The 15,408-nt window shown below is 37.1% G+C and overlaps 1 protein-coding gene across 1 annotated transcript in view; it reads left to right on the top strand.

The window, feature by feature from the left end:
- Window positions 1-15,408, top strand: part of TENM2 (teneurin transmembrane protein 2) — an 874,568-nt gene that overhangs the window by 709,399 nt on the left and 149,761 nt on the right. The window contains exon 10 of the mRNA XM_063292454.1: window positions 3,971-4,165. Within this exon, the coding sequence (XP_063148524.1) occupies window positions 3,971-4,165 (195 nt within the window). The remainder of the gene's footprint in view (window positions 1-3,970; window positions 4,166-15,408) is intronic.

Raw genomic sequence — 15,408 nt, 5'->3', positions numbered from 1 at the left:
CCACATACCCTTCTTACAGAGAGCCAGTTTGGTGTAGTGGTTAAGGCAACAGGCTAGAATCTGGGAGAATGTGAGCTTTAGGCCTGCCTGAGGCACAGAGCCAGCTGGGTGACCTTGGGCCAATCACTCTCTCTCAGCCCTAGGAAGCAGACAATGGCAAACCACTTCTGAAATCTTGCCAGAAAACAGCAGGAACTTGTCCAGGCAGTCTCCAAGAGTCAAGACTGACTCAAAGGCACAAAAACAAAAATAACCTTCTTATGGAAAATGGTTTATGCAGTCATAAGGTAAAGGACCCTTTTAAAAAAAAAATCCCAGTGCTGGGTTATTGCCTTTTTCCAAGTACAACTGGCATTCGTTTTGCAATAATTTTGACACCAGGTAAAACTTTCTCTATTTTCCTAAATATTTTAATTAAAGTAAGCCTGTTAGCTATGTTGCTGTTTGATGGCAATTATGACAGTGTTGTTTATTGCCTTATTATTTGTCTTACTATTTGCCTTATTTGGCCGATTATTCATGTAGTGCACATATCCTGGTATCTTTAAGAATAAAGGGCATGTTAGAAAGTCAATCCTCTTCAGAAGAATTTGAAGGCTTGAGAGATCATCATCCTTCATGGAATTTAGCAAGGGGTAAACAAAGAAAGGATATACAGTACTTTAAGCTATCCTGTGCTGAATACTGTGATTAGATGTCCAAATCTTAAGAAAATGCAATATCAAAGTAGGAAAAATAGAGATTAGGAAACACTATCTGATATTCCTCTCCCTAGGGAAAACATATCCAATATCATAGCAGCAGCAGTTTAATTCCTATCAAAGGAATACTCTGGCCTGAATTATTGTAGATGCAGAATTAATTATCCTCTTGGGGAAAGATTCTCAGAGGGTCAGCTTGAAGAATACTGGCAATAGATTTATTGCATGTCTGTCTACACCGTCCTTCCTAGTGGTCTGTAGAATAATGGACTCTTCCGTCAGTTGGCAGAATATTCTTTTAGTTCCTGGATAGGAACATAAGAATTTGCATCCCACTAATAAGGAAACCCACTGGGCTACATTGTCTTCTCATTACAGACACATATTTAAGTTGCCTTTGTGCAGCTTCGTGTTGTGCACCAGTTACACCTTTTCCTGGATCAGGAGGCCCTTCAAACAGTCACTCATGCCCTTGTTATCTCCCATATAGACTATTGCAATGTGCTCTACATGGGGCTACCCTTGAAGAGTATCTGGAAGCTACAGCTGGTCCAGAATGCAGCTGAGCAGGCTATCTTTGGTGTCCCAAGGCACATGTAACACCCCTGGATGCATGTTACACCTTTGCTGCATGAGGTGCATCGGGTACCAGTTTGCTTCTGGGTCCAATTCACAGTGTTGGTTATCACATTTAAAGCCCTACATGGCATGGGGCCAGGCTACCTGAGGGACTGCCTCTTCCCCGTTAGATCAGCCAGTCCCACCTGATCATGAAGAGAGGGCATGTTGCAGACTCCATTGGTAAGAGAATTCCATCTGGCGGAGTCCAGGAGGTGGGCTTTCTCTGCAGTAGCTCCCGCCCTCTGGAACATCTTGCCTCCAAAGGTGAGGTTAGCCCCATCCCTCCTGGCCTTCCAGAAGAATTTGAAGACCTGGCTCTGCCATCTGGCTTGGAGCGGGGAGGGGAGTCATCATGTTTGGGGATGGCTGGTGCCCTAGAGTGCTCATTGCATACAAGGACTGAGTTATTATCTGCCATCTGGATTCTATTTATATCTATAATTATTGTTTACTTATAACTAATTTTAGATATTGTATTTTTATATATATTGCAATTTTATTGTATATTTATTGTTTTATTGATAATTGTTGTAAACCACCCAGAGTCCCTCTGGTGGGAGGAGATGGGCGGTGACAAATTTTATAAATAAATAAATAGAGTTCGTGTGCAAAAGTAGCAATTTATAGACATTTATTTACCCTACTTAATCTTTGCCACCACAGGAGTAGTTGGCTCTTCACTGCTGCAACAAAGTTGCTGATCTATAGTACATCTTGCAACCCTCATCATGACAGCAACTGCTAATCAAATAGGTCCCTAACAGAAAATGTAATAGTGGTGCTGCATTGTGATGCCATCATTTTTTGAATCAGAAGATTAAAAAAAAATAGTAGCATGATAATTTAATTGGTTGTCTATTTGAAAAAAAGAAAAGATGGGTCTGTGTCTTAATGGTAAGTGTCAGAAAAAAGACAATTTCTGAAGCTTGTATTATAAGTATAAACCAGAAACCAGTTAATGTTTCCATTCTCCCCAGTCATTCTTTTAATTCCATACATGTATTTAGACAATCATAGAAATAGGTCACATAGTATTACTTGGTATAATAATTATTATTAAATATTAAAATTATAAGCTTAAAGTATCTAGATCTGTGATTTTCTAGTGGTCTTCCATCTCAATACTTAGCTAGATCTAACTCTGCTTAGCTTTTTGGAGATCAACCAAGGATATATTTTACAATTAATATATTATAGAGAGCCAGTCTGATGTAGTGGTTAAGGCATCAAACTAAAAACCAGAAGACTGTGAATTCTAGTCTCACCTTAGGCACAAAATCAGCTGGGTGACTTTGGGCCAATCACTCTCTCTCAACCCTAGGAAGAAGGAAAGGGCAAACCACTTCTGAAATCTTGCCAAGAAAAATGCAGGGACTTGTCCAGATAGTCAATGCCAACTTGAAGGGGCATCATCATCATCATCATCAGGCTTAACCATATTTGAATGGAAATGGAAAATGTATGGTATAACAGTTGTATACAGAGTTGTATAACATTCCAGCTGTTTCCACTAAAAAAAAAAATCACTTCAAGAGCCATAACCCATAAAGACTTGAATAAGCTTGAGCAAAGTTGGATTGTTAAGAACTTGATTTGAGTTTGTTTTAAACCAAGGTTTCTCATTAAAAAAAAACAACAAGCTGGTTTTCATGGAAATTAAACTATATCAAAGTTTAGTAATATGTGAAGTTGTGACAAGAAAGTCTGTAAACAAAGTTTTGCTTGTTTTATTCTAATTTGTCAATATATGAATCAGTGTTCTATAGTATCTACTGTAATTACAGGTATTTGTCGTTAAATGGTGTGGTCATTAAGCAAGACTGAACCCAATTTTACATTTTTTGTGTCAGTTGTTAAGCACACCATGCCATCGTTAAGTGAACCATGTGATCATTAAGTGAATCATGAATTTCCCCATTGATTTTGCTTGTCGGAAGCTGGCTGGGAAGGTTGCAAATGGCAATCACATGACCCTGGGATGCTGCAACAGTTTTAAATACATGCTGGTTGCCAAATACCCAAATTTTAATCATGTGACTGCAGGGACACTGCAATGGTCGTAAGTGTGAGGACCAGTTATAAGTCACTTTTTCCAGTGCCATCATAACTTCAGACAGTTGCTAAACAAATGGTCATAACTCAAGGACTACCTGTATTTTGGCTTAGAATTCACTCCACCTTAAGGAACTATTCGTTGGTATTATTAATATTTAAAACAATATTTCTCCCTAATGTTGCTACACCAAAAATTACTTGGAAAATTTCATCTGCTAGGATAATGGTGTGATTTTCAATAGCCACAATCATATATTGTTTGATACAGAGATTTGTTAATGTAATTGATTTCAAATGATCAACTGTGGCAACTGTGAAAATGGTTGTATTTACTGAAATAATGCTGGCAAAATAAAAATTTGATTCAAACTACAGTGGGGATTCTCTTTACCAAGATGAAGATGCTTCAGCAAAAACCTTTTGCATCTCTAGAAACCTATAGCCCCTCTAAATGGTAAATTAGAATAGCATGACCTGCCTGTTTTTATTGAAACACCTCTAAAGTCTGTATCTTGCCAGTAAAGTCTGCAAACCCTTACACAAGTTGGATATTGACATGCTGTTTTATTTCCTTTTCCATTTCAATTATCCAGCTGCGTGTCCAGTTCTGTGCAGTGGCAATGGACAATACACCAAAGGAGCCTGTTTGTGCTACAGTGGCTGGAAAGGGCCAGAGTGTGACATACCCATCAGCCAGTGTATTGATCCGTCATGTGGAGGCCATGGTTCTTGCATTGAAGGGAACTGTGTTTGCTCTGTAGGATACAAAGGCGAAAACTGTGAGGAAGGTAAATGCTACGATACAAACTACATTTGTTCAGCTTGTATTGAGTAAAGGGTGAGAGGACAAAAGGAAAAATTCCATAATGCTGTGATATACAACTACTATAATAGTCCTGGACTAGAAGTTCAGGAATTCAGCATCTCCTGTGTTATTGGTTGGTGAAATTTTTATTTATACTTCTTTCTTGTCATGTACTTAAAGGTCTTAATAATTCTAGCCATTGCAAAATAAATACCACAGGTAAACCTGAATGATTCTTTTGTTGAAGAGTCCAGATCTATCTTATCTTTTCTTTAGGGGCATGGATTTTATTGACTGAACATTTTTGAAGTGCAAAATGCAGAACAAAACAAATAAAAAAGATGGTATACAAAATGGCATAATTGGAAACCTATAAAAGCAAACACTTCAGTCATAATTAATTCAGAAAAAGAGGAGCCAGATTTGAAAGACTACAGGTATCCATGTCACTTAGAGGCCCCATGTAGAGTAAATTATTCTTGTTACATGCAATCACATTGAATTAAAGGAAAGTAGATGGTACACAGAAAGGATGGCAATTTAATGAATTCTAAAAAAGCACTTTGTATTGAGCATTTAAGTAGCTAAGGTTTTCTGTGAAAGGAGTGGGGGTGCAAAGAATGGGAGAGTGAAAAGTTTTAACTAAATTGAAATGACCAAATATGGCCAGGAATGGGATATTTTGTGTGATTTTGTTTACAGTTAATTTTTGTTCCCTAGGATGCTAAAAATGGGGAGCTCTTTTTAATATGGTTGACTTCAGAGAAGTGTAATTTAACATTCAAGTAAAATGTCATACTCTTTAAAAAAGCAAGATGGCTATCTCTATTTAAAAGATACAAACCATTGGTATCCAGTATCCAATATATGCTTAATGCATATCTCAACAGGCATGTAAGAAAGGAAATTTTCTTGTTCACCTGTTCAGAGTAATCTCCCATAATTATTTTCAAGGTGGCTTCCAGCATTCATTCATTCATTCATTCATTCATTCATTCATTCATTCGATTGCATCATATCCTACCTTTTCTCCCAGAGCTCAAGGCAGTTACATGGGGCTTACCCTGTTAATGAAGGTTGGACTGAAATAGAATGTTAGATTGATAGCTACCCAGTGAAATTTCATTGCTGGGGGAAGACTTAAACCTGAATTTTCCCAAACTTCTTTGAGTATTTTAACCACTTGATTTTCTGGCTTTCTAACACTATCCCATCAGTTATAGTTTATATATCTGCTTTTTGTGTGAAACCATTAAAATAAAACATATTTATTCATTGTAGTTTACCTCCATGTGAAAGAAACATGAAAGTTCAAATTACCAAGTGCATGAATTATGTTTACAGACCTATCTTGTTAATAACAAAATGCTCAAAGTAGATTTTCAGGGACATCCTAAAAGTGTATTCAAAAATAAAGATTATTTCTGGGGAGTAGGGGTACAGAGTTGAAAGAACTTATCCTAAAGTGACTGATATACCCCAAAACTGAATAATCCTTTTTACCAGGATGTGCATTTTTACCATGTATAAGGAAGTCCAAATGTCTGATTATGATTGATGTTCTAGGCCTTGACCACCTTCCTTTTTATTCAGTGAGGTATATTTGTTGTTGTTGTTGTTTATTCGTTTAGTCACTTCCGACTCTTCGTGACTTCATGGACCAGCCCACACCAGAGCTTCCTGTCGGTCGTCAACACCCCCAGCTCCCCCAGGGACGATTCCGTCACCTTTAGAATATCATCCATCCATCTTGACCTTGGTTGGCCCCTCTTCCTTTTGCCTTCCACTCTCCCTAGCATCAGCATCTTCTCCAGGGTGTCCTGTCTTCTCATTATGTGGCCAAAGTATTTCAGTTTTCCCTTTAATATCATTCCCTCAAGTGAGCAGTCTGGCTTTATTTCCTGGAGGATGGACTGGTTTGATCTTCTTGCAGTCCAAGGCACTCTCAGAATTTTCCTCCACCACCACAGTTCCAAAGCATCGATCTTCCTTCTCTCAGCCTTCCTTATGGTCCAGCTCTCGCAGCCATATGTTACTACGGGGAACACCATTGCTTTAACTATGCGGGCCTTTGTTGTCAGTGTGATGCCTCTGCTCTTAACTATTTGATCGAGATTTGTCATTGCTCTTCTCCCAAGGGTGAGGTATATTAATATTTCTTATTGATTTGATTTGATAATATAAGTTAGCATAGTTTTACATTCTCATAGTGTTTTACAAATTTTAGTATTGCTTATGTTCTTTTATAGTTATTTGTCTTAGCTGTTTATAGTGTTTAGATTTTTCATGGTAGAATTAGTTGTAATTTTATAGGATCCTTTTGGGTTTTTTTAATATTTGCACTCTGTAATTTTGCCCTGGTAGTATCACCTTTACCTTGTTTTATGCTGTCAATATGACTTTTTATTAGTATTTCTATTTTAGCGTAATTGTTATGTTATTAGTAGTATGCTGCTCTATGACCGAAATAAAATTGATTGATTGATATTTCTTAACCATTTCAGAGTAATTGTAGGTATTCTTTCAGTTACTAGTTAAAGCAAAACAAAGCCTTTTCTTGAGGTGATATCTGATATTAATTGCTCCTTTTCAAGTATTTTAAATCTTTTTCCTTTAACTTGTCTATTATCCTATACACCTTCAAGTGTCTGGGGTATGGTAGAAAGAAAAGCTGAGTGCAGATCAGGTAGATTCTTTGTTGTTCTTTGGAAAGGAAAAAACACTTAATGTCAATTTATTAGCCTGGCCTGATGGAACTTAGAGATGGAAGGGGCCATTTAGGACATCAAGTCGAACCTCTGCTCAATGGATGAATCCAGATTAAAGCACCTAATGATGGCTATCCAGCCTATGCTTGAACACTTGATAACAAATGGGATTCCATCACTTCTCTGGAAATTAGTTCTATTGTTGAATTGCATTTAGGATCCCCCCCCCAAATTTCAATTAGAATGCATTTTTCTGTGACTTAAATCAGTTATTCCATATCCTGAACTTTGAAACAAGACAGAATAGGCCCTGGCCTTCCTCTGTGATAGACAAAGCTTCACAGTAAAACGTCAGGATCAAGTCTCTAAATTTATGAACTATTGAGAGCCAATGTGATACAGTGGTGGAAGTATTGGACTAGGAGCTGGAAGATGCAAGAGATAGTCCACCTTTGACCATAGAAAATAACAAGGTGACTTTGGTCAGTCACTCTCATCCTAAAGTACCTCATGGCATTAATATTGTGGGAAAAAATAGTAGGAGTGCCACCTTCAGATCTTGAAAGATCTTGATCTAGTAAATTGACAAGATTCATTGTGATCTCCCACTGTATACTTTAGATTTTTATACATGCATAGGTATTATTGATCCATACAGCTTATGAATAGAAGAATCTTAGTGTATTAAGCCTCTTATATCTGTCACTGAACTGTCAGATTGTCCACAGAAATAGCATGATATTATTTATGATATATTTTTGTAATCTATATTTACAGAAGTGTTCAAACACCCAGCTCATAGACCCAGTCTGATCCACCAAGCCATCTTATTTAGTTGTGGGAGATTGCTCAATTCTTTATATCCTGCTTTATATCCAGAGTGAAACCCAGGCATTGCAACTGCACCAAGAGCATGCTTGCATTAGCCAGCCTGTGCCTTTCTCCATGCTCTCCTTCTCTGGAGAAAAGTTTACAAATATACATTAATATAATCCTCTTCAGGTTGATGCTATTTTAGGAGGGTCTAAATTAGTGCATTCATTCATGAAAACCTAATCAAATATTTATACCTGAAACAGCCCATAATTCCAGTGCCTTATTCATTCTATTTAAGAAATAATTATAAAATTAGGACAAATCTTCCTTTGGAAAATTTCTAAGGTAGATTTTCAAAACAAATTCTAAAGAAGAAAATTGCTGCAAAGCTGTTTGGACTTTAGAAACTATAACCTAGGAAAACATTATTTAATGGGAGATTTCATGACCCTGGAGTTTCCTTCCTCCCATAGATATGTGCATCTGGCACACTTCCATGTGCATATTTGGTTCTGTGATATAAATACATAAATACATATCCCCCCTTTGAAGAAAGAGCAGGGTCTAGACACAAGGAGTTGTATATCAAAATTCATAATAACTAATTAAAACTAATTGCCTATAAAACCGGGTACTCCATTTTCAAAATGAATTCCTATCTGCACATACCATCCAATCTCTCTGTTACACACCCAAACCATTCCTATACTGTGAAACATATAAACATATATACGTTATATATATATAACATATATCTTCCTATTTCCAGCAGAATAGAAAAAGAAAAAAGAAAATTGAGGAAGGATGTAACATGCAAGGAAGGAGAAGCTGTCCAAGGAAGGAAAGACAAAGGGGAGGACAAAAGTGGGTGGAGATGAGGAAGGGAAGAGGTAATTAGAAAGGAAGGAGTGAAGCTCTGAGTAGGAATGACAAAAAGGGTTAAGTGCACCAGGCAAGCCCACTTTCCCAGAACCAGCTAATTTTCAAATGCACCCATCTCCTGCCTAGTCCCCTGTTTTCTTACTATTGTTTTCAATGAATGTAAGATGGATCTCTGCTCGATTCACAGAAATTATTTGGGGAAACGAACCTATCCTCATGGGGTAAATGCAGTATATAATCATCACACGTACGATTATCTTTTAGCTTTCCTTCACAAGTCTACTTCATCCTGTTTTTAACCTCAAACTAGTTTTCACCTCCAAGTTCTTTCCTCAAGAAAAGAAATACTGTAAGCTATAATAGGTTTATTATCTTTTGTAGGTACTGCAATTCCTTTACAGATTCCAGAAAAAAACTTGACATAAATGAAATACTATTCTTATTACAGGCTGTGACTGCTAAAGCCTGACCTCTACATATTTGTGTGTTCAGAAAGAGGGAACAAATGATTTAATCAAGAGCAAGAAAGGGATAAGGAATTTGAAAGATGGATGGATTTTAGAAAGCAATCTGTGTAAATGAAAAAGAAAGTGAAGAAAAATGACAAGAAAGGTTAAAATAGCCCTTTCCATGCATCATTTAATAAACCAGAATTCCATAATATTGGCCGTCTCTTCAGAATACTTTCATTTTGTTGATACTGTGCAGGGTTCTTTAGCAGATTTTAGATGAGGGAGCATATGGAATAAATTCTTGGGAATCATTTAATGGTTTAAAACATTTGTTCCATTCTATTTAAAGAAGTCAGAATAGCAAAACAAACAAACGCATCTGATTTTTTTTATGAAAGGGCAAAAATCTGCTTTATCGATTTGTGCTTCTGAAAAGAATGGACTGAGGTTGATTCATCTGCTACTTTCTAGCTATGAAATGGAATTGGATACCGTAGGTCAGCACTTTTCCTTCCTGTTAGCTTTTTATTTCAGATATTCATCATAGTCATATTGTTCAAACGACTTACCTGAAATGGCCACGGCACTGAAATCGATACGTGTGATATACAAATTTTTGCTGCATACACTGTTGCCCTATTAAAATTGCACACACAAAAATGAAATCTCTAACTTGTCAAGCTTCATTTAGTGCAATTTGGGGTAGAGAGTGAGTAAAATTAACAAATTAGGTTAGGTTAACAGTGTTCTTGTTGTCACTTTTATGATTGTGTCATTTTTCAAAGGTATTTAACTTTGTAAGTGTAATTCCTTGCCCTAGAGAATTTTGCGTAACACAGTGTTAGGAAAATGCTTTGACCGTTTTTGCCCTTGGTGACTGAATAATATGCATTCTCCCTTTTTGACAGCCCCCCCCCCATTGGGTTGGGAGAGTGGGGAAATCAAATCTATGGAAACTGTGTTGCTAAAATTGTTCTAGTTATCTAGATCTTAAAGAGGCTATGTATTCTGAATCTCATATAGTTAATTATCTATATATATTTAATCTTTTTAAGGTCATAGACTTAAAAAAGCAATACATTCTTATGCAAGTTGTTTTCTCATTATCTGAAACATCATTGTATGACTGGTCATTCATATGCCTATTGGTTCAAATAAATAATCTTTGCATGGATTGGCTTTTCTCATAATACCACAAGTATTTAAAAAGTACATTTTTTTTTTACAAGATATGTTAGGCTTAATCTCATATGGGTTACTTCTGTGTAGGTAATCCATTATATGTTATGTTAGCTACTGACCGGTAGTAAGCATTACATGATTGGTTTCATCCTTATTAGTACACTTTAGGCATAGGTATGCTTCATACTAGATGTTCTGTGTTGAATCCTTTAACAGGATTTGAACCCACAGGCCTTGCACTTGTTGTGATAATACACTGTATTTAGCTTTAGAGATACCTTGGCCTAGGTGTCTGTAGCTTACAGGAAGGGAGGTCTTATAGAAGCTATAATGCCTTCCTTCTTTCTATATGCTCTCATACTTTTCAATCAAGACAAAAACCAATCATGTAGTGCCTCCTGCTGGTCAGTAGCTAATATAACATCTAAAGCTATATAATCCCTGCTTAAGAGGAGGAGGTCTTGAGAACTCTAGATGAGACCCAGACCAATGAAAATCAGAAAACACTCTAGTATGAGATCAATAAATAAATGAAGGAAGGAAGGAAGGTGTACCTGCATAGCTTTAGTAGATAATAGGTAAAGGTAAAGGTTTCCCTTGACGTAAAGTCCAGTCGTGTCCGACTCTAGGGGGCGGTGCTCATCTCCATTTCTAAGCCTTAGAGCCGGCGTTGTCTGTAGACACTTCCGGGTCATGTGGCCAGCATGACGACACGGAATGCCGTTACCTTCCCGCCAAAGCGGTACCTATTGATCTACTCACATTTGCATGTTTTCGAACTGCTAGGTGAGCAGGAGCTGGGACGAGCAACGGGAGCTCACCCCGCCGCACGGTTTCAAACCGCCGACCTTCCGATCGACAGCTCAGCGGTTTAACCCACAGTGCCACCGCGTCCCTTAGTAGATAATACTTCATCACAAAATACTAAGGGCAGCAATACCTGAAATGTTTCAGTTTGTTCATATATTTCTTCTAATTTAAACTTAACCAAAATATTTTTTTAATTGCATTTCATTTCTTAATTACTTCATCTGTGCAAGAATGAATGTGTCACACCTGAATGGCTTACTGCTTGTAAAGTCTGCATTTCATTTCTTTCTGATCTTGTTATTTAGAATTACTTAAAATTACTCCCCATGCTCACCACTCTGGCACCAGGTTTTGGAACCTTGGATTGTGTTTGCTTCATAAGACTGGCATATAAAGATTTAAATAGCAATTGAAGGCAGGATAAACAAAAATAAAGGAATTAACTGTGCAACAGCTGCCAAAAAAGCCAATGCAATTCTGGGCTGTATTAACAGAAATCTAGATCATGGGAGGTGATAGTTCTACTCTGCACTGCACTGGTCAGATCGCACCTAGAATACTTGTTCAGTTTTTCTGGATGCTGAGGAACTGGAAAGAGTGCTAAGAACAACAAATATGGTGAGGGGCTAAATCCTATGAAGAATGGTTAAAATAACTGGGTATGTTAGCCTAAAGAAAAGAAATCTAAAGGGAGGCATGATAGGAGTCTTTCACTACTTGAAGGGCTGTGACAGGGAAGAGGATATGGATTTATTCTCTGTTGCGCCCAATGGTAAGACAAGAAACAATGACTGGAAGCTTTACAGAAGGAGATCCAAACTATAAATAAAGATTTCCAAACCGTGATTGCTATTAAGCAGTGGAACAGCTTGCATCCTAGAGTCATGGGGACTCTGACATTAGAGATTTTCAAGCAGAGGTTGGACAACCATTTGTCTGGGGTGTGAGGATTCCTGCCCTGGGCAGGGGGTTGAACTAGAAGATCTCCAGGACCCTTCCATCTCTGTAATTTTGTAATTCCAAGTTGTATTTTATGTACATCTCTTATGTACATAAATCTGTATCTTATTTTATCTCTCCAACTTATGCATACAAAGGCACACTTACACTGATACCCATTTTCTGATTTATAATCAATTAAGAAATGCCCAGTTACTATTGTTGTAATGTTGATGATTGCTTGGAATTTCCTTGTTTCTTTGACAACTTCCTGGATTGTAGATACCTTGTCTCTACTTCATTGCTCTTTAGTTATAGTTTAGTGAGGATGAAAAATTAATAAGGCTATTCACTAACAAAACTCACTCTCTACTAGCCAACCTGCAAATGTATTTTATTTTGGCCAATAAACTATGTACCACCATTCATATCTCCTATCTACCTGACATTGAGTCAATTGTAATATAAATCAGGTCCCTCTGACAATGCCCTTCGCTTAGCCCTGCCCCCGATGATCATTTTTGCACACACAGCAGCTGTCTCCAGTTTCTCCTACTTGTGTTGTCATTGCTTCCAGCAGCTAGCCAACAAGGGAAGGATGACAAACAAGAGAAGCCAACACTTATCCTGATTCTTTAGCAATGAGGAACAACAACAAAAAAAAAGCCACTGTCAGTGATGCTCCTCCATATAGTGGAGGAGGACAGGGGATGAAGGAAGGAGGGGGAACCCCAGAAGAGTAGGAATTGAACTAGTAGAACCTGGTCCATCACCTATCATTAAAGGAAGCACTTCCAAACTAGCCAACTAGTTTTGAAGTGCTTCCTTTAGCTTTGCTACTACAGCAAGAGCCAAGCCAATTAACATAATTAGTCACCCTCAATCCAGTTTGCCTTCCTTTTGGGTCTACATGATGATGTGGGTCACTGTACTGTCGCATAGAGTTGTAAAAGAAGGAATAATCAGATGACCAAGTTCAAGAGCATTGTATATCATAGTTACCAGGAGCTGAACTCCAGTTAATGAACCTTTACCTTTTAATAAAGGTCTTATTTGCCTCATGGATTTTTAAAACCTAATAGAAGAATATGACCACAATAGTTTTTTTAAAAAATATTCATGAGAATCCATTCTTAGAATAGTTTATAACCAGTTACACTGTTGGACCATGCCTAGGAAAAGCCAGATTTATTTATTTATTTATGAAGTCATTCTGTAACTGAATGACCTTGTTCTTGTGATATTTGTCCATCTCACCTTACAAGGTAGTGGGATAAATATGAATATGTCCTCTTGAGTTTTGGGGGAAAGAGGAGGTATAAAGCTAATGAAATAAACAAGTAAACAACTTTCCTAAGGTTATTTAGTTCACTGACGGCTAATAACTGTACCATCTGGAATTGTATCTAATGTGATTGCTTGGGAACAATCAATTATGAAATTGATTAATGGAAGAAAAAAATACGTTTCTGTGTGCTTTGAAAAGTATTGGGAAGTGCTATAGACCTTCCATAAGCATAGCCCCTCTCTACTATTAAATAAATCCAGCTGCTTCTGCCTGAGCTGGATGGAGTTGTGGTTGCCTTAAAAATTGCATTAACGGTAGTGAGAGAACTCCTTAAAGCAGCCACAACATTCTTTCAGGTTTGCATGGAAGTCTGAAAAAAGGCAGCAGAGGGGTTTTGTTTTCATGCCAGCACATTTTCCAGATCATTTACAAAGCATGCACAGCCCTAGTAAACAGCAGGCTATAACATACAGTTGATACAAAAAGTAGGCAGAAATTATGGTGATGACTTTTTCTAAATCACACAAGCAAAAGTGTGTCCTTTTGTTGTCTAATTAGAGTGGTCTTTTCTGCCAATACATTTTAATTATTTCCTTAATTTGCATATTATACTCCTATCATCTATTATTTACCATTTCTAATATTTAATGGTGTTTTTGTTGAAAGTCCAGCTAGGTAATGTTCAACAAATCCAAACCAATAAAGCAAGAATTCTTTTAAAAATTTAAAAAAAAAAACCTAAAGTATTTAGAACAACATTTTCGAGTAGTGGAAAGTAAAAAGAAACATTTCATATCCATTGCTCTCATTGGCTTGCTTTTCTCTGAAGGGTTTGGGGCATGTAGCAAAAATATGGATTACCAGGTGAAGGAAGGAGAGGTTTTTTGCATACTAATTATGGTAGCCCTGTTGAAACATATTGGGAAAAAGATGCTTGATTATGTTTCAGAATTTCATTCTTATTTCTTTACACCCAAAATGCACTCAAGACAGCTAACAAGATAATAGGGTGAAATAATCTAAAATGTTTAATATGTAACTCTTTTAAAAGTCATTGAATAAAATAAAATACATCCATGGGAAATAATATAATGACACTTGCCAGATTAAAATCAAACTCAGCAACCAATCAGCTCAAACAGCAAATGTGTTGCTGTTTGAATAAATATGCCTTGTTTGCCAGCAGAGAGGTAGGGCAGTTGAGGTTCACCTGAACTTTCTTGATGAAGAAGCCCAGAATATCATCATAGTCCTTGTGTTCTTGCCAAGAACACAATAGATTTTTCTGACAAAAAGAAATCTTAGATACAAACTTTGCTTGCCTGATAAATTAGTAGAATGGTCTGGTATTTTGCACATCTATTCCATCTAACTGCTTTGATATACCTGTTGCATTTTCAGGAGACTATTTAGAACTGGGTCTTCTAAGGAGCCTTTAGAGGGATGATTTGAGTCTGCTCCCATCAAGGACAGATTGTGTATTACATGCTCTTCTTACTGTGACATATTGTGTTGTTGTTTATTACATTGTGTTGTACTTTTCTTTTTAACCTTTTTACTGTATCTGAAATTTTAAACCACTCAGGGTGGGTTTTGAATGGAATGGCAGAGAAGCTTTAGTAAATAAGTAACAATGTAGATATATATACCATATTTTCCAGTCTCTAAGCCACACAGTGTCATTCCACATGTGTTAACATAAAAGTGCTAGCATTTTAACTATCTCTCCTGCAGATTTCAAGAGTTCAAAGAGTATTTGATCTGTGCCTGGGGCTTTCCTATTTGATAGCTGATCTATTGCCAGCTGAACCTTACTTTCTAGTGGAATTTGCTCCTAAGTATCTTTTTTCTCTGCAAATATTTCTGTCATTCTATGATCCTGTTTGGAAAGGGTTTCAGTATACTCTTTCCAACTTCTTTGAACCTCTCTGTGGCACACTCACACCTTGTCTGTATATTTTGCTGTGTCTTACAATATCTCTTATTTTCCTTTTCTTGTTACATCTCTAGTTGTGGACATTCATTCACAATCACCTGCTGATAGTACTAGGTCCTTTTTTGATGTTGCATTTAGTACCTCTTGCAATTTGTTATAGACTTTCCCATTGTCTTCCTCCTGTACATCTGCAGTAGGTACATAAACTAGTAT

Source organism: Candoia aspera, chromosome 2 (assembly GCF_035149785.1).
Source record: "Candoia aspera isolate rCanAsp1 chromosome 2, rCanAsp1.hap2, whole genome shotgun sequence".
NCBI lineage: Eukaryota > Metazoa > Chordata > Lepidosauria > Squamata > Boidae > Candoia > Candoia aspera.
This window is presented reverse-complemented; position numbering and strand designations above follow the sequence as displayed.